The 27,020-nt window shown below is 46.1% G+C and overlaps 1 protein-coding gene across 4 annotated transcripts; it reads right to left on the bottom strand.

The window, feature by feature from the left end:
* Positions 1 to 3,999: 3,999 nt before the first annotated feature.
* ERRFI1 (ERBB receptor feedback inhibitor 1) lies at positions 4,000 to 18,213 on the bottom strand. Of its 4 annotated transcripts, none has more exons than XM_036064473.2 (4): positions 18,046 to 18,213; positions 7,790 to 13,434; positions 7,602 to 7,678; positions 4,000 to 6,689 (listed from the first exon to the last, which is right to left on the bottom strand). In XM_036064473.2, exons 2-4 carry the CDS (start codon positions 7,909 to 7,911, stop codon positions 5,506 to 5,508), a joined length of 1,383 nt encoding a protein of 460 aa, XP_035920366.1. In that variant the 5' UTR covers positions 7,912 to 13,434; positions 18,046 to 18,213; the 3' UTR covers positions 4,000 to 5,505. The 4 variants fall into 4 exon arrangements, with proteins under 4 accessions (XP_035920366.1, XP_035920367.1, XP_077929942.1 ...); XM_036064474.2 differs by having other exon boundaries at positions 7,790 to 7,982; XM_078073816.1 differs by lacking the exon at positions 18,046 to 18,213 and adding an exon at positions 17,461 to 17,813 and having other exon boundaries at positions 7,790 to 7,982.
* Positions 18,214 to 27,020: the final 8,807 nt, after the last annotated feature.

Below are 27,020 nucleotides of genomic sequence, written 5' to 3'. Positions count from 1 at the left end.
GAGCTTGTTTAAACACGCTCCACTGACAGATTCTCTGCGGCTTAGGCAGAAGGTTCTTGAAGTTCGATACATTCAAGGGAAAAGCAAGCATGAAAATTCACACCCTCCAATTGCCTCAGACATGCCTACATCATGTTATTTCACTCAGTCACAAGGCATAAAAGGCAAGGCTCACCAAGTGCAGGCACATTCGGACCTTCTTCCCTGTTCTCCTCACCTCTCCCCTCTCTGCTTTCCCCCAAATAAGACCCCAGAACCTCTCTTAAAAGGTGTGATTCTCATGTGTCGGGGAGAAGGACCAGAACATTTGTCAAATGGTCTAGTCTGCAAAGAAAACTTGTCTCTGTACTGTAGTTTGCACCAGACTTTTTTCTAAAGACAAGGATACCTCAAAGCTTTAGTAGCGGCTTACAAATTCAGTTCACCTCTTGCTTTGTTACACATTTCAAAGTTGTGGCACCTCAAGGCTCTGGGAAACCATTCATGGATCCTCCAGGTTTGAAGGCGTAGCTTTACTAGAGCTCATGCAAATTAATCTTGCAGAAAATCTTGGCCGATCAAAGTTAACACACATCAGCTTTATCTCAGTTACCATTAGCATAATGTATAAATATTTACACGGCAATGTATTCTTAAAGCTTTATTAGCTTTTCACAAAACGCCTAACAGAATGCCAGAATTAATTTCTAAGTTAATTTTAGAAAGTGGGACCCAAGTCCGTTTTGATAGGAACTCTTTCTAAACAAAATACCACATACGAGTATTGTGACAATGTCCATTTCCTGGTTTTGATAAGGGGCTATAATTTTGTAAGATGTAATCTTTGGGGGAATCTGGGTGATGGGTCCAGGGCATCTTTCTGTGCAAGTCTGAATTTTTTTGTGAGTCTATAATTACTACAAAATAAAAAACCAAAACAAGAAAGGATGAGATACCCATGCTAGGAGCTTATTTTTAAGAGAAAGTCTCCATGTACCTCAGAACTACAGATTAGGTGATGAAATTAAGAACTACAGTAGAGAATAACTTAATATATATTTTGTACTTGAGCCAATAGACAGAGGGATGCGTTCTCTTTTCTCCAACTATGAAATGCTCTGGAAGAATCTGTTGGCCTCTTTTTTTGGAACAGGGCCCCTAGCAGCGACTAGACACCCTCTTAAGGAGAGTTCTTTTCATTACATAGTTAAGATATCCCTAGAGACCTAGAGAGAAATAAGCAACATACAAACACATGGCATTTAAAAAAGATAGGCAACACATGATCGATTATTACAGCCTGGGAAGACTTCCCATTTAATATTATCTGCATTTCGAGTTGACTGACAAATGAGTCCTCTTGACCTTAGCATCTCCTCTCTGCCAGGAGACAGGCCCTAATAATAAATCCCTGCGGTTTGTGTGGTATTGGGCCTGCTGGGGCCTGGTCTCATGTTGAGGGGACGGCAGGCTCGAGGAAGCTTGCATGGTTGTGACAGGTTGACTGGAGCCCCCATTTCCTGACTTTAGGACAGTACGTTGTCACTAGATAGTACCCGCCTAATCACAGTGCATCTAGTGGTAGCTAACAGCTGATTCTCCCTGCTGCTGGTCTCAGCAACAGCTGAGAGTGTGGGCCTGGGCAGGCCTGGGCCGGGAGAACTCTCCAGAGAGTTCCACTGGCTCTGGGTGCAGGTGCGGGTTGAGGATTGAGCTGGTGCTCTGGATGGCATTTTAGTTGCGTGGCATTCACACCTCGGTGAGGTGCATTTGGTTGGCCACGAAAAGATAGGGAAAAAGCGTATTCTTGCAAAATCAAGGAAAAATGCAAAGGTTCAGAGGGAAGCAAATGTGGAGTTAATTAAAGATGGGCTTGGGGCGCCTGGGGGGCTCAGTCCGTTAAGTGGCTGACTCTTGATTTCGGCTCAGGTCATGATCTGGGGGTGGTGAGATTGAGCCCCACCTTGGGCTCTGTGCTCAGCAGGGAGTCTGCTTGAGATTCGCTCTCTCCCTCTCCCTCTGCCCCTCCTCTCTCCATGCACGCTTTCTCTCTAAAATAAAATAAATCTTAAAAAAATAAAAAAACCCAAGAAAGCAAAAAAGATGGTCTTGACCACAATACAAGGGAAGGCAATGGAAGGGGGAAAGAAGAGAGGCAAAAAACGAGATGCAGATAAGGATCAGTGGGAGCGCTCCATTCACATCTCCGGGACCACCCTGAGACCCTTGGAGGCTGGTGGAGCCCACACAGGGGGTGAGGGTGGGAATGGGGGGCGGGGGCACCAGAGCTACGCACCACTGGGCTTGTCCCACCCAAGGTCTCCAAGCTGCTGCTTCTACCTCGAAGGATCTCTCAAAGCCAGTTTTCTCTGTCTCTGGTCCTGACATCTCCCCTGTCCCCTTATCTCTCCGGGTCCTGATGCCTGCCTGTCCTGACATCCCTGCATTCCCCTTGGCTTCTCTTCAAGCTGTTCGCCATGCAACAGCCACTGTCATCTTTTTAAGACAATCAGATCCTGCCGTTCCCCCACCGAGATCTTTGAGTGGTCCCTACCTTGCCCAGCGTCCATCCTCCTGCCGCCACAACTCCTGGCTTATGGAAGCATCAGCCTTTTCTTTCCAGCCTCAGGGGCTCACATGTAACTTGGTCAGTCTGCTTTTCCTACTCAATCCACCTCCTTCAGCTTTGAGTCTGACCCTTCGCATCTTATCACCTTAGAGAGTAGAGCCCCACCATTCACCCCTTGTTGGCGCTCACCGCAAACCGTAATTAGGGACTGCTTTAAGTTTTAGAGGGCAGGGGCGCCTGGGTGGCTCAGTCGGTTAAGCGTCTGCCTTCAGCCCAGGTCATGATCCCAGGGTCCTGGGATCGAGCCCCGCATCGGGCTCCTGCTTAGCAGGGGAGTCCGCTTCTCTCCCTCTGCCCCTCCCCGCTCTCACGCACACGCATGCGCGCACTCTCATTCTCTCAAAATCTTAAAAAAAAAAAAGAAATTCTAGAGGGCAGAGGATATGCCCACCTCCCAGGACCTAGAATGTGGTTGGTATTCCCCAGCGAATGTCTGTGGAACCCACTCCCCAAGCCCATTTCTTCGTCTGTAAAGTGTCCGAAAGAATACCTGTCAAGGCACAGTAACCAGGGACCACAGTCCATGCGCGCACCAGTGGCAGTTGGTTATATGCAGTTGTCACAGATAATTTCCTATTGTGGGGATCAGGACGCCCCTGCCCCAATTTTACCCAAGGGCAGAGATGTTAAAGCATCTGCCCAACTCATAATTAGGCGGAGGTAGAGGTGGACTCCCAGCCCTGCTCACTGACCTCCAAGCCCTCCCTCTTGACTCTGCAGGATACCAAGCACATGGAGGGGCTCAGTCAAGGTCACGGAGAGCTTCACCATTGCCCGGGAGCCTGTGGACAGGTGAGAGTGGCTGGGTTTTGGCCACAGGGCCCAGGACAGGGGAGAGCTGAGCACAGGGCCCCACGGCGCTGGAGAGGGGCCCTCACACGCAGCGGCTCGGCTTCCTCCTGCATCCAGAAGCTGTGAGAAGCACGGCTGTCCTCCCCGTGAGAGGCCTGGGCAGGCTGGGCTTCCTCTGGTGGCCGCACACCAGACAAGCCGCAGAGCTTCCCAAAGGGCCCACAGCAACCCGGACCTAATCCTGAAACCCAGTGAGTCACGGCAAGCCTGTGTGAGAGCTGATTTCTTCCGTATGCTCCCCCTGAGGGGCGGGCCCCTCCCCAGGCAGCACCTGTTTGGACAGAAACACCCCAGCATCAGTTCAGGTCCCTCCTCTGAACTGTTGAAGGTGAAAATAAAGAGCCCACTTTCACTGTGCATGTGTATAAGATTCAATATCAATCGCTCAAATTACTTTTATTTTAGGGAATGACAGTGAATTTCAAGCATTTAGGAAGCTGTCAAAAATCTTCCCTTGTGCTTAGAGATAGCAATGCTTGTCAACGTACTTGAGACATCGACTTTTATAAGAGCTTAGGCAAGAAACATTGTTAACGGTGTCATAAATAGTATTATAACTTTATTAAAATGAAAAGACAATATTCAAAATAATGCAACAAAAATGAATAAAATCCTTTGTCCAACACTGTACACATAATGCAGAAATCAGTGCATTTTTCTAAAGCATGTCTTACCCTTCATTTAGTTCATACTAAAATATAAGCTTTAAATAGCTCAAATAATATCATTCAGCAGTTTAAACTGTAAACAGCTTGTTTAACTGTTAAGAGAACATTGTAGTAATGTCCCTCTGTTAGTGAGCACCTTCTCTTTTGTGCTTATCTATACAAGATCCAAACCTCGAAGCACAGGGCGACCCCAGCGCATGCTGTGGGTCTCACTGAATCCGGGGGAAGCAGCCGGCCGGGACAGTCTCAAAAGCAGGAAGACGCTGATGTGACCTGTGCTATTGACATACTGCACTGTTGGTCAGAAGTGTTTTACTTAAAAAGCAAACAATCCCCGGGAAATACTGAATAGGAACCAGCAACACAAGGCCAGCTTGTGTTGTATTTGTTTATTAATACAGTCTAAAAAAACGAAAAAACGAAAAAACCAAAAAAACCCAACACAAAAACCCAACACACGCCCCCAGTGACTCTCAGTCACACAGCTGTTTCTCGATGGCGTAAACTGACGTCCTGAACACGGGCCCACGGTCTGCTTCTCCACGGGAGCCGATGTGTGTCACCGCAGCCGCGAGGCCTGCGCAACGGGCGTCAGCGGGCAGAGCGGGGCATGAGCTGTCAGCAAGAACGGTTTCCGGGTTCTGGGATCTTCTCACTTCTCAAGGGGTGAGACCTGCGTGCTGCCCAGCGCACTGCCAACCTCCCCTCAACGGAGCAGGAGGCAAAACCCGGGGGGACCCAGGCCTCGGGGCGATTTTTAAACCGGGCAGGTGGAGCCATGGGACGGACGGACGGACGGACGTGCACCCTGCGCCCTGCCCCTGGGGGCACAGACTGCTTGCAGAAATAAAGGAGACAGAAGGACTTCACGGGCCCGAGAGCCAGACCCTTTCAAACTGACAAAGCAAAAACGGGTTTTTTTGTTTTGTTTTATGATTCCGATCTAAACAATACTGTGTTTTCTTCCATTTGCTCAATTTTCGGTCAGGAGTCGTCCTCCAGCTTGTTTTATCATTCTGAATACGTGTTACTCTAAGGTAGCAACTAACTGGTCACCCTGCGACTATGGCCTGAGGTCGCCCCACAGGCTTCTACGGGTCTCTAACGTATACACATGTCATGGTTCCCCAGCCTCCCCTCCCCGCCGGCACAGCTTTACACTGCGCGCTGGAACAGACTTTTCTCCGACGCCAACAAGATCTGGGCTTCTCAGCACGAGCGCGCCCCACGGCTGCTGACCCTCTCTCTCTAACACAGAGGGTTCGACTCCTTTATGCTGCAATCGGAAACATTTCCCTGTGAACCGCAACCAAACGGGCAAGTGGCTTGAGAACCATTTGCTCCCAGGGAGCCCCTGCTGAACCGCGACCCCAGAGCCTAAGGAGAAACCACATAGGACAGATGTTTGCGCTTCACGTGGCCACCTGGATCCAGTTTTGTCTTCGAGTCCAGCTTGTCTGCGGCCGAGACGGCGCTGTGGTCAGCACACAGGTGCTGGGCTTGGGGGCTTGCGTTTGTTTCTTCTGCTTCCCGAAAGAACTTTTCGTATTTGTCCAGGTACGGCGGTCTCTCAGGTAATAGGTAATAATGTGTCGAGCTAACCTTCTTCCCATTTTCAATAATGGGCAGAATGCAAGGGACCTTATTGGCAGATCCTTCGCTGTTCTGTCTTTGCAGGGCTTTGCTGCTGACATACTTGGGATCAGGAGCAAAGCTCTGCGTCGGGGGCATGACCCCATTGAGGTAAGACGGGAGGCTTTTGGGGCTGGGTGTGCGGGAGTTACTCCGGGATAAAGGTTCTCTGGGTGGCACTTTGGGAGGCCTATCTTCATCACTGTAGGTGCTCGAAGTAACTTCTGCTGACCACCTTCTATAATCTGGCTTCACTGGCCTCGGAGGTATGGGGACCCTGGGGGGCACCTCAGGTTTGTCTTCATCGGAGTTCGGAGAAGCTCTGTGTATGTAGCTGGATATCCTGATGGCTGGCTTGTTAAAGGATCCGGCTGGTCCTGAATGAGACCTTCTTAGTCTTCGGTGGGTCTGAGACGGAGGAGAATTTGAATTCTGCACCCCTCCATTTTGGTCAGGGGCCTGGCTGAGATCTGCTGCGGAGACAGCCGGGGTATCGAAATATGCGTAGTTGATCTGTCCACACCCACGGAAGCTTCGCCTGCCGGGAACATCATATTTGAAGCCAGAGAGCGTACAGTCTTCTAAGAGGAAGTCCGTGTCCGAGCTGGTGAGGAATTCTACCTCGCAGTCTGTCTCGTCCAGAGAGAGGTCTTCCGAGATGGGCAGCGGCGGGAGGGGCCTGGAGCCCCGCTCACAGAGGGCCGCGCAGGGGAAGGGGGACGGGGGGTTCTTTATGGGGGTGAGCGGAGGAGGAGAAGCACAGACCCCGTTCACTGAGAGTTTCTTAAAACCACACACGACTCGCTCCTCTTCACGCTGCCCCAAGTCTTCGCCCGGGGGAATAATAAGAGGGGCCAGGCTGGGCTTCTGAGCGGGGCCATTTTCTGCGAAGTGGCTGCTGTTCTTCGGACCAGATGTCGCCGCGTGCCCTAGAATGAACGAGAGGGGTGAGTAAAAGGCCCGCGCGAGCCCAGCCGCTCGAGGCCGAGCCCGGCTACCCGTGCGCCCACAGCTCTCCGCTAAGGCAGCTCACACCTGACGGCTGCCGCCCTGAGAACACCCAGGGGACAGCCACAGGTGTAATTAGGGGCCAGAAGATTGCTAATGCACATGATCTGGTTCAAAGAACAAGTTATCTCTTCCATCTCCCTCGGACATGTGCGCGGTGCACACCCACACATCTCGGCAGGTTTTGTGACGTGTGCAAAATTCACAGACGACGAGCAGCGTATAATTTCCGTGACGACCGCACCACGCCAGCCCGGCCAGGTAAGAGATGCGGCGACACGAGGCAGGCAGGGTGTGCGTGAGGCGACACCGGGTCCGCTCCGTTAGTGCCAACGTGACGTCAGGAAGAGCACGGACCTGCTTGCAATGTGCTAAATGCTCCTGACAAAATCTAAGGAACACAGTGTCCACGTCAGAAGTGCCAGGCGGCCCATCACACACTTTCCTAAGTATTTTATCCACATGGACACTACTTGATGATCTCCCTCGGATGCGTACCCGATACTCGTAAGGGAGATGAGAGATCTCACCCAAGGTCTCTGAAAGTTAAATGTGGATCAGAGCTGGGATCAGAATTCACTGACTGTGAGAGATCACACTTGCACAAATAGGTCGGTGACTCAGGACGAGGGCAGGGTGGCTCGAGAGCCACGCACGGTTCTCTTCAGAACCTGCTGCCACCAGGGGTCAGGCTCCTGCTGGAAACGGCTCAGGTGGCTTCCTCACTTCAGCATGGTGCTGGAGGACCAGCCAGGGCCAGCCAGGGCCATCCCCATCCCCACTGCCAACTTGCTCCTCAAGCACTAGCCCCGCTTGGATTTCCGGACACATACCAAGAGACGTTAGGTGCTCCTGAGCCGTAGAGTTGAGGCTGTAGGCCATGGTGATGGGGTCCATGTTCAAAAAGTGACTGAAAGGAAAGGAAAAACATCTTGGTCATAAACAAGGAGCCATCCTATTCTTGATCTCATTTTAACATCACGGGCTTGGAGATCTCAGGGCCATTCTGTCCTGCGCTTACTTTTCAAACTCACTGCGGCCGCCCCAGCAGGTCCTCACGGTCCTCATGGCTTGGCCATCATGCAGAAATCCAGTTTTTAATGGGACTCTAATCTCCTGAGCAGCAACTCCTGCCGTGGACATGGTGTCTTACTCTGGGAGGTCTCCACACTTTGAGGCCTAGGGATCTGTGGTCAACCAGTAGCTTGCATTCCCTGGGGGGAGGGGGGGCAGAGAAGAGAGGAGAGAATAAACAATTCAGAAATACCCACACAGAGCTAGTATCAGAGAACTTGGGGTCTTGTGGGACATAAAAAGAATTTGGGGGGATGTGGGACAGAAAACTTTAGTTATAGACGTTCACTTGATCCCAACCCTTTGGCATGAACTCATCCTTCTCATGACAGTACTTAAACACAGACACTGAGAACAATTTTGGGGAGGGGGGTTGGATACTAATCAAAGCTCTTAAATGTTTTCGGCAAAGTAAGGAATAACCCACGGCGAGCAAAAGCAGATCTCCCACTGCAGCCCAACAAATCTTGCTCACTTGCCACAGCGCACACAGTTCATGAACCGACCTTCCAGACTGTGGCCGTGGTGGGCACGCAGCTCCCGGTCCCCCAAGCCAATAGGGTCATTTCACGGATTACTGTACTCAGACCTGCAGAACCAACATTCACTAGAACCCAACGCTTCAACTGAACAGGAGATCCTACGTAGCACCGGATCACCCCACGGCCTAGCATTTGTTTGGATTCTGCAGTTCAGGGTTGGCCCTGGGAGGACAAATTTTCCAGTTACCACCTATTCAAGAATAAAGAAATAGATATGAAGATCCCAATTTCCATTATCCTGTAAAAATCAAGTTCTGCAAGGTTGCGGGCTTCAGCAGGGGCCACGGACAGCTTCCTCCTCCCTTTGAAAGACAAACTTAAAGGCACATTCTTCACATTCTCCTGTACGAAGTGCCTCGTGATTCATGCCTCGCTGCAAGGCACAGATGACAAAGGCTAAGTAAGTGCCCTTTTCTTAATCTAGTAGTTCCTCAGTGTGAGGACCCTCTCCCTCATCAGATGGTCTGCATCTGGGGTCAACCAGTAGCTCGACCCACACCTTCTTGCTAGAGGTGTTCATTAGCATCCATCTCTGCTTTCTCTGAATCTTCACGCTTCCTTAGAGTTGAGGCTTTTTTTCTTTCAGACACCAGGACACGATCTGTCAACTCTCTGTGTAACACTGACCTCTTCTGGGATGAGCATAGATGCTTCCTAACGCTCTCTCACGCTCTCCCCAAGCATGCGCACAGCCACCCAGGGCTGGCAGTGTGCTGAGGACTGGGGGGGCGACACAGATGAGTGAGACATGCGTGCTGGGGGAGGGGGTACACAGGTCATCTGTTTTATGGACAGATCTGTCACCCACTAAACTGGGAGCCCAGGAAAGAGGCTAGGTCCCAATCATAATCATCACTACCTGAAACATAGCAAGGGCTCAAGGACTGAGTGCTCGCTGAATGAACGACTATACGCTACCATCTCATTACCACCACCATCAGGATCAACTGAACGTACGCAGTGAATCCAGCATGGGGGGTCTTTTTTTTTAGCTACACATCTAAAAAACACTCTGCAAGTGCTTACTGTTTGTTTTTCATGCAAAAACAGTAACGTTTCGGTGATAAAGCGAAGATAGGGCCATTACTGATCCCCGGCTTTTTACTCTCCCAAAGCCAGCTGCCTCTGATCCATGAGGCAGAGACGTAAATAGGTTTCAAATATTATTTGAAATAGTCAAGCCTTCTCCTGTGATCAGTCTCTCAAAGATAGATGATTAAGAACAGGGGAAAGAAACCCCACCATTTTAGAAATCTAAGTTATTGGGAGATGTTTTTATTTATTATTTCTGGTCTTCAGACATTTGAGATGAAACCCACGTGTTTTTACTTTACCTGGATTAAGGAAAGCTACAGAAAATTAAAAACAAAAAACAAAAAACCCAAAACATTTTTAGAACACACTGCTCGGCGCCCCCTCCGGGTACCTGGCCTGGTGGTATGTGGGGCCCCACCCCCCCAGCACCCTACAAGCACAGGCAAGACCACAGGGAAAGTATCTGTGGTGATGTAAAAAACGAAAAGCCAAGATAGGAAGAAGAATATGGTATTTAAGTAGTTTGAAAGCACACGTTTGGAGATCGCTCATCCAGATTACAGAAAAATGCTGCGGGGGATTCTGGAGACCCAACCCCCACCTGTCTGCAGGCCAGCAAGTGCTCCTCGTAATTACTGCGTGTCAGCCTCCTAATGCCATCTAAATCTTAGCTTTCAACAGAATGATTGTGTAACTATCGCCTCTGCTGGAATGGCCTCGGAATTCTTAACTCACATTTCGGTGGCCCCTTAAAATTATATATGCATTCTAGAAAGTTATTTTTTATTCATTGTTTCCATCACCTACTTGTTAGCTTTCTTCAGAAAAAAAATTTTTTTTAGTATAAAAAGAATTGTGTTCACTAAGCCAGCTCACTTCTGACCACAATAGTGTCTTTGTGTATTCATAGAAGGTGACCTGCCTCTACATTTCAATGGGGAATTGTGAATGGGACGTGTTATGAAACTGTCCGAACTTCCTACTTGCTTGCATGGGAGAAGCCAAGGAGGGAAACGTAACTGCATATTCTCTTTTGGAAAATAACTTCCAACTATAGGCTCAGGGAGGGGGACCTGCCGCAGGTTTGGAAGCAAACGTTTTCGGCGTGTTCCTGGGAATGCCAGCTGAGGCAGGAAGCCACCTGCAACTCTTCCACGCCCCTCTCAAAACGCCCCAAGTCTGCAGTGTGTGCCCTTGCCTCCTGGGGGGGGTGGGGGGTGGGAATCAGCCCAGCCAACCTCAAGTTAAAAAGAAACCCACTGCTCCGGTGAAATTTCGCTAATGCCGCAGTGTTTCAAATGTTGTTTCTGTGTAAAGCGTCAAGCCAGCTCTACCTGACAGTTCACTAGAAAAGCAACTGCAGAACAGCCCTATGTGGGGAAATCAGTATCTCTCAGCACAAGATGGCATTGTTATGAAATGCAAACTGTGAGAGCGAATGTGGACCCAGGCAGCATGATGTCAAACAGGATCGGAATGACCTTGGGCAAAAGAACTTCCCAAAAATTCATCAACTAATCTTTGGCCTTTTCAGTGTGTCAAAAATGCAGTTAAATACCAATCCCAGATGGGAACTGCTTCCTACTAACCCCACTTTTTTTGAAAACTTCAAGACAAAAAATAATATCCCCTAAAACCATCTGTTTCTTGCTGCTGTCCTCTGATTTGCTCTCCTTACAACTCCCCCTTCCCCACCCGGCGCCTTGAGATTGGATCCACTTCTATGGCTTCAACTCTGCGTAGACAGCTCCTCAATCTCCTGAGTCTCCACTCCAGCCCTGGCTCAAGCTTCCACTTTGCATTTCCTATTGTCTGGTGATTATCTTTCCACTTGGACGGCCCTCTGGCATCTGTAATGCTACAAACCAAACTCCTGTCATTTACTTCACACCCCCTCCCCCTTCCCAAACCAGTTCAGGGTCTGCGAAGATCCCGCTTCTCCTACAGGCACCATTTTTAATAACCTGAGTTATGACAGATGCACATTCAATCGCCCAGTTCCATAGCCTATTTCTACACTGCTTCTCAAACCTCTCTTCCTTCCGTTCACGGGCACCGCTCTGCCCTTGGTCTGAAAATACCTAACCTGCCCTACACACCAGTACCAGATCCATATTCCTGAACTGCAGTGCAAATTCAGATCTTCCACTGCTCAAAAATCTTCAAATGCTTCTAAAGAAAAGCTCTGTAGGCTGGCCTTAAGGCCTCTCTAAGAAGGCAGGCCCTGATCCACCTTCTTCAAGCTCTTCCTTCTCTTTCCCCCTCATCTCTGTTAGAATGCACCTTTTCCTTGGAGGCCATCTGTCACACCACCTTGTCCACTACCTGGCTCCCTGCTGAAAAGCCAGCGCAGGTCCCCATGTTCTTGGGTTATTTCGTGCCATGCCCCGATTTCTTGCCCATCCTCCAAATCTTTTGGGACAGGACTTTTTTTCCCCCCCCTCCAGTGTAGATCGTGGTGTCATTCGCTTCTGATATTTGCGAAACAGAGAAAATACTCATCTCACTTTTTAAAAAAGTAATGACATGACAGACTCACGTGTCCTGTAAATCAGTGAAGAACTAAGGGATAAACCTAACGTGGGTGGACACCTCCCAATGATAATAATGCAACAAGTTTAGGTAAATAGCAGGCAAAGGATTTTCATTACATTCCTTTCCAAGATCTAAAGTGGACAGTTTGCAGACTGGGTAAAAACTCTAAGCTTAAGTGGTTAACAATGTAACTTTCTAAATTGGTTTCTATTACTGCACATTCACTTAAGCAACCAGGGTAGAGCTTTCTGAAAATAATGAATTTCACCTTCTCTTCCACACTATTCCTTCTGCACCTACTGTTTTTGTGGCTAAATTTAAGGTCACTTTCCTTAAAGAAAACAAAACAAAAAAGGCTACACCAAAAAGCATACCGTAGATGCTTCATTAAGGTGAAATCACATGCCTTTAGATTGAGGAAAGTCACTTTGAAACTTTTTTTTTTTTAAACCAGGCTACCTTAAGACAGTAACCTAGATGTGCTTACCTTCCAGCAGATCTCATTAATAAATCTCAAAAGCAATCCACAAGAGGAGGAGGGGCACATTTTTGTCATACAACTCATCCAGTTCTGCCCAGTGCTTCCTTATTTAAAAGTGTGATGTAATTTCCTTCTTTCAATCTGGTTTTAGAACCTGATTTCTGTTTATTCAGGGTGATAAATGGTCTTTTCAACCTTATTTAACAACTACCTACACGACTATTTCCTTACCAAAAAGAGAAGATAATCCTATTCAAAGCCAAGATTTGTAAAAAGAAACTGATTTCGGAACGTGACAAATTCCATGATTTTATTTTTTATTTAAAAAATTTTTCTTTTAATTCCATGATTTTAGATTCTCCCCACATAAACCACCATCTGCATGTTTATCTTCAGTCTGAAAATGCCTAAAGTAATCACCTTTGAGAATATTAAAAACAAAACAAAATCCCATCATCTTTATTGTGTTAGTGTCTAAAGCACTGGCAGCCAAGCTATTCGACACACTGAACACTGAGTGTGGCTGTTTTACCGAATTTTAACTTTTATTAAGAACGCGAGAAGACTTACTGACGTAACACTCACATTCAGGTAACACATTCAGTGTCTATGACATCCAGTGCTGCGTGACCGGAGTTTACCTACTGAGCAAAGGACTCTTCACAATCAAAGGCCCTAATTCAGGGTTCTTCTCAGATTTCACCGTAACAGACCATGCTCTGGGGGCAGGGAGTGAAGGGGGAGGCGGGCAGGAATGTCCTTCGCGGTCCCCCTGCTACCAGAGGAAGCATAAATGGCCTTCATAGTAAACATAGAGGACTTCACATCTTTTATATTAAGTCACTGAAATGCTCCTGCATGAATTCAAGGTCAACGTGACGGCTTCAGGACCCACGGCAACGCAGCTCCGCGGGGTGAGGATGGACATTTTGTCCCCGGCAGCATCCATCGTCCCTTCAGCGGGCCAGCACGTAACGGCCCACTTGTAGGTGGTAAAAACTGGGGCAATAAGGAAAATAATTTATCTTCAGACTGTCAAAAGCAAAGCTGAGTGACATAATTTCTTGAATAATTCAGAGAATTTTCTAGCTGAGTATTTTAAGAAATGGCAAACTAACAAAAAACCTATTCGTTCCACAGCCATCGTCATCAATAGCCTTTTGATTCACTTGGTGTCCTGCACGGCCTTCGTGCAGGGGTGAAGTAGACCACGGCGGGGCTGTGGTCTCTTGTCCTTTGTACTCTTCCTACAGATGCTACCTCAGAAGCCACACACACACGGGATGGGAAAATATTATTCCTTCTAGACATACACATAATAGATTTCCAAATGGAAAAAATACGTGGGTTCTATTATAATCTTAACGACAAGGAGCACAATGGTCCAATGATGGGAAGGGAGTCTTTAAAACTTGAAATTTACTTAATGAGCACTGGAGTCACCCAATGCGTAACTCCAGATTGTTACAAGGAACATAAAACCTGTACAAAAAATAAACTAATTCTTGGAAACTTATCCGACAAGCATTGTTCTAAGTGATTTATATGTATAACTTATTTAATCCTCTTAACAACCCTGTGGGGCGGGTTACTATTATGACCCTCATTTACAGATGAGGGACTGGAGGCACACCAAGTTAAGTAACTTGTTCCAGGTCAATGGTGGGGCCTAGAGACTTAAGCCAGGCTCTCACCACACCACCCGGCCTCTCCAAGCCCCTCAGGCTCCTAACTGGGAGTAAGATCTGACCCACCACAAGGCTTGTGTTTAAGTCTGGCTCAGACTTTTCTGGGGATTTGCTGCTTGGTAATAGTTTTTTTTTTTTTGGGTAACCCTTAGACTATGAAAGTTCCTGTTTTACTTCAACTCCTTCAGATCCTCCTGTGAAAGTTATTAATTGCAGATTTGGTCTATGTATCCTCTGGAAGGGTGGGTTAAGGTATCAATTTTATATTCTGTGACTACTTCAAGCAATTCTTTCGAAGCCCTCAATCTTTGAGAATACACTGGTGCCCCACCATTACACAGCCCATCACAACGTGATACTTGGTATCACGCAGGTCTGTCTTTACCCATAAAAGGGGTCCCCACATACACCCAACGGGCCTCAATCTCGCAGCATGGATCCCGGCAATGGTGTTACAATCAGGATCCATTTTAAAGTCTGGAATTTAATAATAGAATATCTTGCATTTGTAAAGCACTCTACAAATTACAAAGCACTTTCTGACACAGCATCTCACCTGATCCCCACCACATCCCTGTAAGAGGAGGCAGGGATTACACTCTGCGTTTTGCAGATGAGGATGTGAGGCCAAACATTTTCTGTTAGCGGAAAGGCCAGTGAGGCTCTTCTGCCCTCTGATCCAGCACTCCCCCGCCACACTTTCACTCCTGTCCTCTCCACCGTCTCTTCATTCTAGGCAAAAACCTCACTTCTTTCTTTCTTTTCTTTTTTTTTAAAGATTTTATTTATTTTAGAGACAGAAAGAGAGCATGAGGAAGGGGCGGGGGAGAGGGAGAGAGAGAATCTCAAGCAGCCTCCCCGCTGCTGAGTGTAGAGCCCAAGGAGAGGGGGAGACTCGATCTCATGACCCTGAGCCGAAATCAGGAGTCAGACGCTTAACTGACTGAGCCCCCCAGGCACCCCAACCTCACTTCTGTAATGTTCTTATTTATCAGTAGGAAAACTGATGCAGGATGGCCAAGTGAAATGCTCAAGACCTCAGTGCAAGCCAACTGCAGAGATAGGAACTGGAGCTCCGTGCACAGGGTTTCACCCGCAAATTCTTAGAGGGCAAGGATGAGTTATTTCCACAAATGGTTCTCAAGTGCTTATTCTGGAGTAGATCCTATGGTAGTGAAAGAGACGTGGCTGCTGCCTGAGAAAGCCTCAATTTAACGAGGAGACAAGAAGCAATTTCAGACTGTGATAACTTCCCCGGGAGGACAGAGTGGGGAGGCCGGATTGACAAGGGTAGTTAGGGCAGACCTCCCTGAGGTGACTTTTTTAAACTGAAATTTAATGATGACAAGGAGGCAGCCATGAGAAGAATCAGAAGAGCATTCCACTCAGAGGGAATAAAATACAGATTATTTTAAATAATCTGTACCTGGCCAGTTTCATATTCTGTGGGTCTTCAAGAAGAGCATCAATGTCTTCTCATCCTCACCCACCTACTGCTTCCCCTGAAATGCTGAATCACGGCACTGTGGAGTGGAAAAGGAGTAAAACTCATGTAGCCAGAGCCCCATATTTTACAAATGCATTCACTGAGGCCCGGAAGATTCACCTCTTAGTAATACTGCCCCATTTTACAGTATGAGGAATTGGGTTAAAGTTATCAACAATGATTCCAAATTGCAGAATCCTTTTCCCCTTCTGAAGTCTGAGTCCCACACTAACTTTTCCCTATCTCAAAGCAAATTTCTCTATTATGCTAATAAGTAACATTCAGAACCCTGAAACTCACCAGTTTTATCCACCTTTACAGAGCATGCGTTTATGCTGTGCGGGTACAGCTGGATCTTGTTTATCTAGTACCTAGTAGGTTATTCCTTAGCGTTTATGAAGCATGGCCAAACACCAGCACCAAAAGACGCAAAAGGAACCCTGATGATGAGGTACCAATTCAAATTTATCGAGATTAAAAGCAGAGCTGTTTCTCTGGCAGAGGGAGCTGATGACATTCAAATTCCTGGAATTACCCTTGGCACCACCTTTCCCTCCTCTGCTCACCTTTCTAAAGCAACCTGATGGTATGCAGACATTCAGGTCAGTTTCAAGCATGTTAGATTGTACCTGTAATTTAGGCAACTTGCTTTTAAAAGCTACCATTAGTATTAGCTGAAAGGGAGTATTATCCGGTTCAACTTCTGAGGAGCAGCAGTTCGAGAGTTATTTCCAAACAAAAACCCAAGTCTACAGTATAATTAAATCTCACAGAAAGAGTGACCAGTAGCTATTGTGGACTGAAAGGAGGAGAAACAATTCACTGAAACAGTAATTTTACGTATCTGTCGAAAATATGAATAATTCAGACATTTCATAACAGCCATAAAAAAAGATTTGCTTTCCACCCTTATCAGTGACTGGTCCAATCCTGCTGAGCTTTAAGATGTAAAATATGCTTCCATGCAATTATTTATCAACCATCAACTGTGTGCAAGGCTGCGCAAGACAGAAGCTGTACAAGGAAGAGTTCCTGCCCTTAAGGGGTTTACAATCTAATACATGTCAGGTTATATACTGTTAGCCCAGGACCTCTATCACCTATTAGCCAGTATCCACTGAGACATGCAGCTGAAAATAAACCTCTGTGTGAAGTGAAGAAACTGACAAATGGCATCTGAAGTTCAGGCTAAAAGCTGTATGTATTTCTCTTCAAATCTGCTAATATCTGGAAAAGACAGCAGTTCATAATGGTAACCAATCATAGCACAATTAACAAGAAGCCAACTTTTATTCTGTCTTAGCAAAATTTGGTCAATTGCTGAAATGGGTACCTGGCCTCCTGTCTTTGGTCTGTTTAAGTAAAACTTTGCTGAAAACTGTGTAATTACAGAAATGGGGGAAGAAAAAAAAAAAAGGAGTTAAAAAAAAAAAAGACGTGGTATGGTGAGTGTTTCAGTATCCCAACAAACACATACCCTTTGCATTCTTACAGATTTCTAAAAGCTGAAAACCGTGCAGAATACTGTTCTTCGGGGGGGGGAAAAAAAGGCCTTTTAACCTCCCCTTTTTTCACCTCTGACAGTTGCTTAGAAACCAGTCCGGCCCTACCTGTGTCGCAGGTACCTAAAGTCACCAACACATCTCTTTTAAAGCTACAGTCTATTCTGACTGCACTTAAGTTTATGACTAACAATCTATTCATATTTTTTTATCAGGTAAGAGACTGGTTCCTTTCAAGCAATGACGAAATCCTAATAAAGACTTTGCAAGCACCAATACAGCACCAATCACGGTTAAGAAGTCATCTAATTTGAACGAGGCTGTGATATACATATAAATACACACGCACCTACACACGAGAAACACCCAGTAAGCAGTCACGTTCCGAACACAGAATTCTGCACTTCCATTCCTTCGGAAACAGTATTTAGGACGCTCCGACCAAAAGATCGCGTTTCCGAGGCAGGAGGAAGCGGGGCTCGGAACTACTCCGTGGAATTCAAGGACCCTAAACCGGGGACGACCGCCGTCGCCGAGGGACCGAGCAGAGGGACCGCGCGGACCGGCCATCCCCCAGCACAACCTTCGGGACGGGGCTGACGGACGCACGGTGCGCGCCGGGGCAGCGCAGCCCCATTGTGGAAGGGAGGACGCCGAGGCCGCCGCCAGCCTCACGGGCGCAGGACCCCGGCCGGCCGCTCCCGAAGCCCAGGCCCCCGCGCAGCGCCCCCGCACCGGCCCCTCCCCCCGACCCCCCGTCCGTTCGTCTGTCTGTCCGTCCCGGGAGACCCCGCGTCGCGGCGACCCTCTCCGCGCCCCGGGGACCCGCCCAGCGTCGGGAGTCGCCCGCAGCCCGGCGCAGGGGCCCGGCAGGGGCCGGGGCGCGGAGCGGCGCCGCTCTCCCCACCCCACCCCCGGCCCGCAGGCCCCTTACCCCCGCGGAGCCGCGGCTGCCCCACGGCGCCCTCCCGCGCATGTCCGTCCCGGCTGGCTCAGCGCCGCGGGCTCAGGGGCCCGGACACCGCGCAGGCGCCTCGCCACTCGCCGGCCGCCAGTCTCCGACCGCGCTCCCCGCTCGCACTCGGCCGCGGTCGGCGCGGCGGCCGACGCCGCAATATATAACGAGTGGCGGGGCCCTGACGTCGACGCTCGGCGCCCCACCTCTCCCGCTCAGCCAATCCCGGCCGCGCGCCGCTTAAAGGGGCGATGCCGCCGCCCAGGCGCTGGCGTGGGGTCCACCGGCGTCGCGCGGGCCCGCGGGGATGCGGCCTTTGTCTCCGGGGGAACCGTTTCTGGGCCTCGGCGGCCTCCGCGCCTCGGCTCTGTCGGATCCGAGCGGCAGCTGCCGAGCCCCCAGAATCCTGATGTTGAATTTTTTTCCGAAGCGTGGGGGCAGCTCGGCTTCGGCCCTCGTTCCGCCCAAACCAACGGGGACGCCGAGCGTCGCGCAGGGTTTCCCGTAGTTTCCTGGCCCCGGCGGGGTTTGGCGGGTGTAACCTGGTCCGCCGCCGCGGGGATGGCGGAGGACGCCCGGGCCAAGGCCAGTAGAGCCTCTGCGGGCAGGAGAGGCGTGGGAGGGACAGCAGGGGACAGCATGGACAGAGTGGGGCATTGACGGACGGTGTGGGACAGCAAGAGGCATCGAGGGACAGAGTTGCAGTGTGGGGCAGAGTGGGACAGCATGGGACAGGGTGAGACCGTGAGAGGCAGTGAGGCCACCCTGCTGAGGGCCTTTCATGGGAACGCTGAACGCGGGTCTGCCCAGCCCCCTCTCCTCTGACCGACCACATGTTTGAAAATCAAGGCCAGTCTCTGGTGGCAGTTGACCTGCCCAGGGCAGCCCACGGGCTTCCATAAGGAGCAGCCCCAACCGCAGCCTGGCCTCTCCTTCAGTTTCCAATCTGGTGTTTACGCATTAGACCCACGCTGCTCTCAGCATCTCTGGGCATCGGGGCAGCCAGTGATGCCCAAGGACAAAACACCCAAAAGCCTGCGGGAGGAGGCTTCTCCCCGCAACGGTGATGCAACTTAGGCTTATAGTTTAACCATAAAATAAATAATACAAATGATAACAAACCAAGAGTAACTAAAGTAAGAAAAAAAGCAAACAGACAGAAACCCTCCAGTTTTAACTAGAACAGTCCCCTGAATGGTACTCTCTATTAAGTAGAGGCCACAGACCTCCGGCTGACCTCCTTAGTCTTGTAGAGCCCCTTCTGGTTTCAGCAATTGTGCCTGAGAGTTACACATTTAGCACCACCTAATTGGGGTCGTTTAACATATGGAATGAGATTCTGACCTCATTTTCAGGTTAACTATTAACTTACGCACTCCATGAAATGATTTGCCTTTTCTCCCCTATTGTTTACTTACATTCTTTGTAAATTTAATTCAAAGACCTAATTTTGAATTCAATGCCTTCGCCACACACACACACACACACACACACACACACACACACACACACCTGAAGGATTCCTTTGCCCCCTTTCAGTTGCAAGATCAACAGGTATTTAGCAGAGAGCTCTACTCTCCTTTCTGGTCTTTCTGATGGGCTCCTTCTGGCCTACAGGGTCTCTTGGGTCATTTTCATGCCTGTGCTACTTACCAACAGTTCAGTTATTCCATCTATTACGTTCTTATTGCCCTTTCATTTAGTATTATTTTAGGATGATGGAAATTAGTCACAACTCTTTGCTGGTTTTCTTAACCAAATTCAGTTTTTTGATTCACAGAAAATCTATGCAGATTGTTTTCCCCCATTTTGGTTTCATTTATGTTTAAGACTTACCCATATGCTGTTATCAGCGTACCAAAAGGACCAGCCTGAGAACTTGCCAGAGAACATCTTTTCAGACCTAACAGTGCAGCATTTACTGAATGGGGACCTAGATGAGCTCAAGTTTCATCCAAAAGGAACCCTCGTTACGCTATTTCAAGCCACTACAATACAGTTGTAATTTGTGCTTTGGCCTTATTGGCATGTTTTTACATTCCCCTCTTCGTTGCCGGTGATAATGGCAAGAGCAACCATCAAAACACAGCCCTTCTTTAGAGAAAGAAGATCAATAGGATACTCGCTATATGTTTGTGAGCTGTACGGTGTGCTGTTTTGGTAAATTATCAAAAATCATAAAATCACACGAGTAATACATGATTAATCCATTTTTTTTCTTCCGATCTATTTTAAACCAGCAAAATCAACATCTTGATTTTTTTCATTTTGGGGAAAAAACAGTTACAGTTGATATCTTACTGAATTCTGCTTACAATTATGTTCATGTAATATAGCTCTCTCAGCTGTGGCTGAATTACATGAATAGACTTTCACCCCACAAATCTTTTATCTAATAGTCTACTAGTGATATTTTGTAATAACATGGTCATGTCAATGATATTGTAGAATATTTTGGGAAGAGTTTAAAAGGAAAATGCTAAGCAGCTTGAAATAGTGTTAGCATATGGTGTTCATCAAATGATCATTCATTGACTTTTAACGATTAGAACACTAGACTAGAGGTTTAGAGTAAAAATATTCTCTTTGTACCGAACCTAACTTGTTTTAAATTGTCTCCAGTAAGAGAGAAGGTTAAGGTCAATTCTTTTTTTTTTTTTTTTTTACATCTCTCACAGTCTATTTAATTTGGATGCACTTCCCAGGGAATATAATTAGCTGATTAGTTTTTAATTAAAAAAACTAAACATAATATCTAAAATGTTAGACTTACATCACATTGACCCAAATTGTCCCTTTGCACTTGCCCATTTTTCTGTGTAAGAAGAAGCTGTCCTTGGAATAAGAACAAGGAGAGGCTCTGGCTCAGAAACTGTAGAATCACAGACACTGCTTCTCTAAAGACATTGTTCCTTTTCCTCCTGTCTAACAATACCACAAGTTGTGTGTAAGCAGGAACATGCTGGACAGGGGCCTTACAGCCTTTCCAAATTTATGTTTGAATATTATTGAATCCTGCAGAGGAGGATACACATTTTGGTGTTTATTCTTCTTGATTATAGATGCTTTTGTGTTTCTTTTTTTTTTTTTTTTTTAAAGATTTTATTTATTTATTTGACAGAGACACAGCGAGAGAGGGAACACAAGCAAGGGGAGTGGGAGTGGGAGAAGCAGGCTTCCCACTGAGCAGGGAGCCCGATGCGGGGGCTCGATCCCAGGACCCTGTGATCATGACCTGAGCCGAAGGCAGACACTTAACGACTGAGCCACCCAGGTGCCCCGATGCTTTTGTGTTTCTATGTTGTTTATAAAGAAATACTTTTAAGTGAGACACTTTCTGAATCACCCTCTTAGTTCTAGAGCATTTACTTTTGTCTATTCATGATATAAATGTGACTACGCACTTTTTTTTTTTTAACTAATTTATAGCTAAGTGTGCAATAAAGAATACACGACAATGGAAGAATTGCATTTCTTAGAGGTCATTTGTTAGTATGCCACTTTATGATTTGGAACCATCCAGGCACAGATATATATTTATATATCCAATAGCCTTTGTGGGTTACTGCAAAACATCCATGCTGGTGAGAGCTGAGATTCATTCATGAAGGGCACCACAGCCCAAGGAAGTCTCTCTCCATTGAGCTTCCAACTGTAGCAGCCATTTGAAAAATTGCACAGTAAAAGATTTCTTTACAACTTCCATTTTTCCCTTCTGTAGTTAGGGATACTCCTCTCCCTTCCTAGATTTTCCCCTTTAAAAAAAAAAAAAAGAGAGAGAAAAAAAACATATGTGCAGTATACTCAGCCTGTGAGGCTACCTTTTTCTTAGTACGAGTCTTAGAGAGGCTATTTGTATAGTTGCTTATTTTTAAATTGAACCACTTTTCATTGATCTCATTCTCCCTTAAGAAACTTTGATGCTATTTGGTGATTATTGTATTTCCAGTTCTAGCCCATTTCTGGAACTTAGAACTATTAGAAACTTTTTAGTGTCCAATAGGCGCATTAATTGAATACATGGATGTTTGCAAGACAGTGTTTTTCAGGTTTCTTTTAAACGTGAATCTGATTTTATCTTCAAAGTTTAGCATTACATTCCCCTCCCAGTAAATGCTGTATTTCCTATTAGCTGGCCAGTAGGGTGCGCTCTAGTCCCTTGCCAGATAAATAAATTAATAAATTAATAAATTAATTAAAATATTAATGTAAACCCTTCATTAAGAGATTTCAGAAATCTATTCCATTCCTTCACTGCCACCAACACAGATGAGGTCTGTTGATATAGACACAAGCGAATCGCTCAGCATACACAACATATATGGAGAGCAAAACTGTACCATTAAAAGAAAAATTTGAAAGGTTTACTTCTTTGGATTTAGTTCCGAAATAATTTGCTATTATCTTACCAGATCGATCCGTCGGTGACAGGTTTTTTCTTTTATTCTGGGTCGAATGAGAATAAGAAATCTGATGCAGTGAAGAAGAGCCCAGGCTCTGGGCTCACATCCTAACTTTCTCACCAGCTGAGTGATTCAAGCACTTACTTCACCTTTTGTAAGACAGTGATAATAATGGTACCTACCCCATAAGGTCCTGGACCAGAGAAATGAGATTGTACGTGGGAAAGTGTTTAGGACATAGCCTGGCCCCAGTCAGGGTTCAAGAACAATATCTGTTTTTGTCATTATTGCTATATTCTCACTGTGATTGCCGGTAATATACTCGTTGAGAGATTTTTGAACACCTTTCTTTGCAAGATTCCAAAATTCTCTACTGCTTATTAGTATGCATGATTTAATTTGTCTGGGAGGTTGTTTCGTTAAATTCCAGGAGCATAAACGATTTATAAGATAAAATGTCTTACTTGATCTGCAGTATTTCCACTTAACGGGCTATAAAACCTTAAGCCAAAGAAGAGGATCTGCCATAGTGAAATTTCAGGCACTAGTGATCCTTGGGGAAATACGCTAGGGGTGGGAAGAATCTCAGCATCTCTGAAGGGAAGGTAACAAGTAGCCACAAATCTATGAGTACCTTCTTGTAAACCCATACTCATAAACATCCATAGGCGTGTATCCTTTTTTTAAAAAAGATTTTATTTATTTGAGAGAGAATGAGCACATGAGTGGGGGGCGGGGCAGAGGGAGAGGGAGAAGCAGACTCCCCACTGAGCAGGGAGGCAGATGTGGGGCTCCATCCCAGGACCCTGAGATCATGACCTGAGCTGAAGGCAGACACTTAACCATCTAAGCCACCCAGGTGCCCTGGCATGTGTCCTTTTGAAAAATAGATTTAGTTTGTACATAAACGTAAAGTCCCTGCAGAACTTCTAAATATGAACGGCTTTACTATTTTCTCCGTAATGCAAGGACAAGGGGATATACCCAGTGATTAGGTATAGTAGCATTGTGAGAACTCAGTGAATGCCAACACTTCTCGCGGTTCTACCTTTATTCATTCATTCATTCATTCACCAATCAATATTTATTGAACTACTATGTGCCAATCCATGCTAAGTACTGGGCAGTGAGCCAGAGAAACGTTCAGACAATGTGGGGTGGTGGGGATTATAGACAAGCACACAGGAAACCTAATTGATATAAAAATGCAAAAGAGTCTTCATAGCAAGACTGTAGATTCTTCCTCCTTAAAAAACTTCGAGACTCAAATAGACTCTTTGAACCCATATTTTCACTAGCTCTACACTAAGGAAATAAGTAAAGCTTTCCACTCAAGTTGTTTGACGCAGTGTAGTTCATAATAGTGAACAACTGACCTGTTAATAGGATGATCGGCACGTAAAATATCGAATATCTATTCAGCTATTAAAAATGACGCTTATGCAGATTTTGTAATTAGGAATAATAATCACTAATAACAGCTAAAGCTTTTATAGCATTTACTAGGAAGTGGGCTCTGTTCTAGGGCTTTACCTATATGAGTTAATTAAACCTTCACACAACCCTGTGAAGTCCACGCTGTTACTATGCCCAGTTTATGACTGAGGTGAAGTAATGTGCCCAAGGTTACAAAGCTGGTAACTGTGGGTTTAAACTGAGGCAGTTACTTTCAAGCACCACAAATTCTTCCATTATCCTGCTTGGTGTAAAAAGTGGAATATGAAATTGAAAATATGGAATACCTATCCTCATGTTATCAAGACAGAAAAATCCAACTCAAATTCATTTAAAAAAAAAAAAGGGAATTCAGTGCCTCAGTCATGGACAAGTCTAAGGGTGTGTGGCTGTATGCACTGCTTTATTCAGGTGCTCAATGTCATCCACATCAGGGCTTTCTCTCACTTTTGGCTTTGTTCTATTTTGTAGTGACTTCATCTTGAGGTTCTTCGGTGGCATGATGGCTGCCAGCAAACTCTGGATCATTTAATTAAAAAAAAAAAAAAGAGCTTATTTAATGGTTCGAACAAAAACCCTGGGCCTGAGTCTCATTAGTTCAAACAGAGGGGCAGGGAATGAGTGTTCTGAGTGGCCAAGCCTGAGTGTGAGCCCCCCGTGGGAACCATGGGTAGAATCAGCTCCACCTGAAGAACATCAACTTGAGCCAGAGGAGGTGGTGGTCTCCTCCTGTCAAATTGGACAATTGACCAGGAGAAAAGGGAAATGGATGTTTTTGGTACACAGCGAGTCCGCAACAACAATTTTCTTGTCTATCAGATAAACATTTAGCACGGTAACTTACAAATACCTCGAAGTTTTCTGTTCTTTGACCTCGATGACTCTACACTGTCACACATTTTTGGCGTCCCTCCTCAGTCCTCCTCAGCCTTCTAGTCTTCTCTTCCTAAGATGCTTCCCTGCAGGCATCCTCTGGAGCTCTCTTTATTTGTTTCTAACTTAGCCATCTCATTCAATTCCTGAACTTTTATTATCACCTCTATATGAATTGTGCCAAAATCTACTTGTAGCCCTATCTTCTTTCCTGACTTTTAATTCCACACTTTTGGTTTCTTACAAATGCTTCCCCCTTGGATATTTGTTGCAGATTGGCTTCCTTGGGAGTTAGGCTTTGGGATGGAGGATAATTTATTAGAGTTTGCTTTTGGAATCTATTGAAGGGAGGAAGAAGGAGCAGATTTGGGCAGAAGGAGAAGTTGAGCTGTGAAGCAGGCCCAAGATAGGCCTTAGCTGATCTTGTGGAAAGCTTTGGAGCTGGACTGGCCCTCCAGAGGTGTCCCAACTTGGGCAAGGGAGCTGTGTCTTTATTCCTTCCACCCCCTTTGGCCAGTCATTGGATGTGGGTTGCCCTTGGGAGGAAGAGTAATTTTGGGCAAAGCAGGTTTTTTTTGTTCACCTGAGACACTCTCTAAGGAGGGTTGACAGGTAAGGACTATTTTCTGGCATCAATCATAGAAGTATGGGGTCTAATCCCAGAGGTAAGACTTTCAGCCCTCAAGGGGGATCTGGGTAGCTCATTATAGCTTCCTTTTGTTCTCTCTGGCTGTTGGTTTATTCTCCTTCACTCTATTCTGGTAATTTTGTTGACATTTTTACTTAGCTATTTTGAGGCTATGTTATTAGATGCATATAAGTTTAGAATTGTTAAACCTGTCTGGTAAATTGAACATTCTCTTAATATACAATGAGCCTCTACTAGTAATAGCTTTTGCTTTAAAGTTTGTTTTGTTTGGTATTGCTTTAGTCACACTGGCTTTATTTAGTTTGTACTTTGGTGAATCTTTTTTCAAAATTTTCTTTTTCATCTTTGAGTTTCCTTAAGTTTTACGTGTGTCTTGTAAAAAGCACAGAGCTAGTTTTTTTTTTTTTTTTTAATTTGTCTTCTAACTGGAGAGTTTAGTTCACTTTTATCTATTGTGATTACTGATATATTTACTGATAATTATCATTTTTTTTTAAAGATTTTATTTATTTATTTGACAGAGAGAGAGACAGTGAGAGAGGGAACACAAGCAGGGGGAGTGGGAGAAGGAGAAGCAGGCTCCCCGCTGAGCAGGGAGCCCGATGTGGGGCTTGATCCCAAGACCCTGGGATCATGACCTAAGCCGAAGGCAGACGCTTAATGACTGAGCCACCCAGGCGCCCCAATTATCATTTATTTTTATCACATAACTCTGTACCTTCTATTTGGCTCTAAGGAATTTCTTTTTTCTTCTTTCTTGTTTTTTGGGTAGTTGTTACATTATTATTATCTTTTCTTTCTGTTTTTAAAGACTTTCTTTTTATTTTTAAAGATTTTACTCATTTATTTGAGAGAGAGAGAGAGCGAGTGAGCATGCACGAGCACGTGGGGGGAGGGGCAGAAGAAAATGGAGGGGGAGAAGCAGAGGCCCCGCTGAGCAGGGCTTGATCCCAGGACCCTGAGATCATGACCTGAGCCAAAAGCAGATTTTTTTTTTTAAAGATTTTATTTATTTATTTGACAGAGAGATAGAGAGCACAAGTAGGCAGAGCGGCAGGCAGAGGGAGAGGGAGAAGCAGGCTCTCCGCTGAGCAGGGAGCCCGACGCAGGCCTCGATCCAGGACCCTGGGATCATGACCTGAGCCGAAGGCAGACGCTTAACTGACTGAGCCACCCAGGTGCCCTTAAAGCCTTTCTTTTTGTTGGTGCATTGCAGTTTACTTATAATTGGTCTGTGGAAGTTCTTTCATTTATATCTGAGGATTGCTGTATTTCATTAGTTCTAGAAAATTGTCAGGTATTATTTCTGTTACCTCTATTGTACATTCCCCGTTCTTTTTTCTCCTTCTATAACTTTGATTAGATGAGTAATAGACCTTCTTACTTTGTCCTTTGTGTATCTTAACTCTTTTGTACTTTCTGTTTTTGTCTCTCTGTGTTGGATTCCGTGTAATTTTTTCAGATCTATCTTCCAGTTTGTTATTACTTTCCATCTGTATCTGCTACTTTAACATTAATTGACTTTATAATATCAATTATTATATTTATCATTTTTCAATGTTTTCTTTGGTTGA

This window comes from Halichoerus grypus, chromosome 5 (assembly GCF_964656455.1).
Source record: "Halichoerus grypus chromosome 5, mHalGry1.hap1.1, whole genome shotgun sequence".
NCBI lineage: Eukaryota > Metazoa > Chordata > Mammalia > Carnivora > Phocidae > Halichoerus > Halichoerus grypus.
This window is presented reverse-complemented; position numbering and strand designations above follow the sequence as displayed.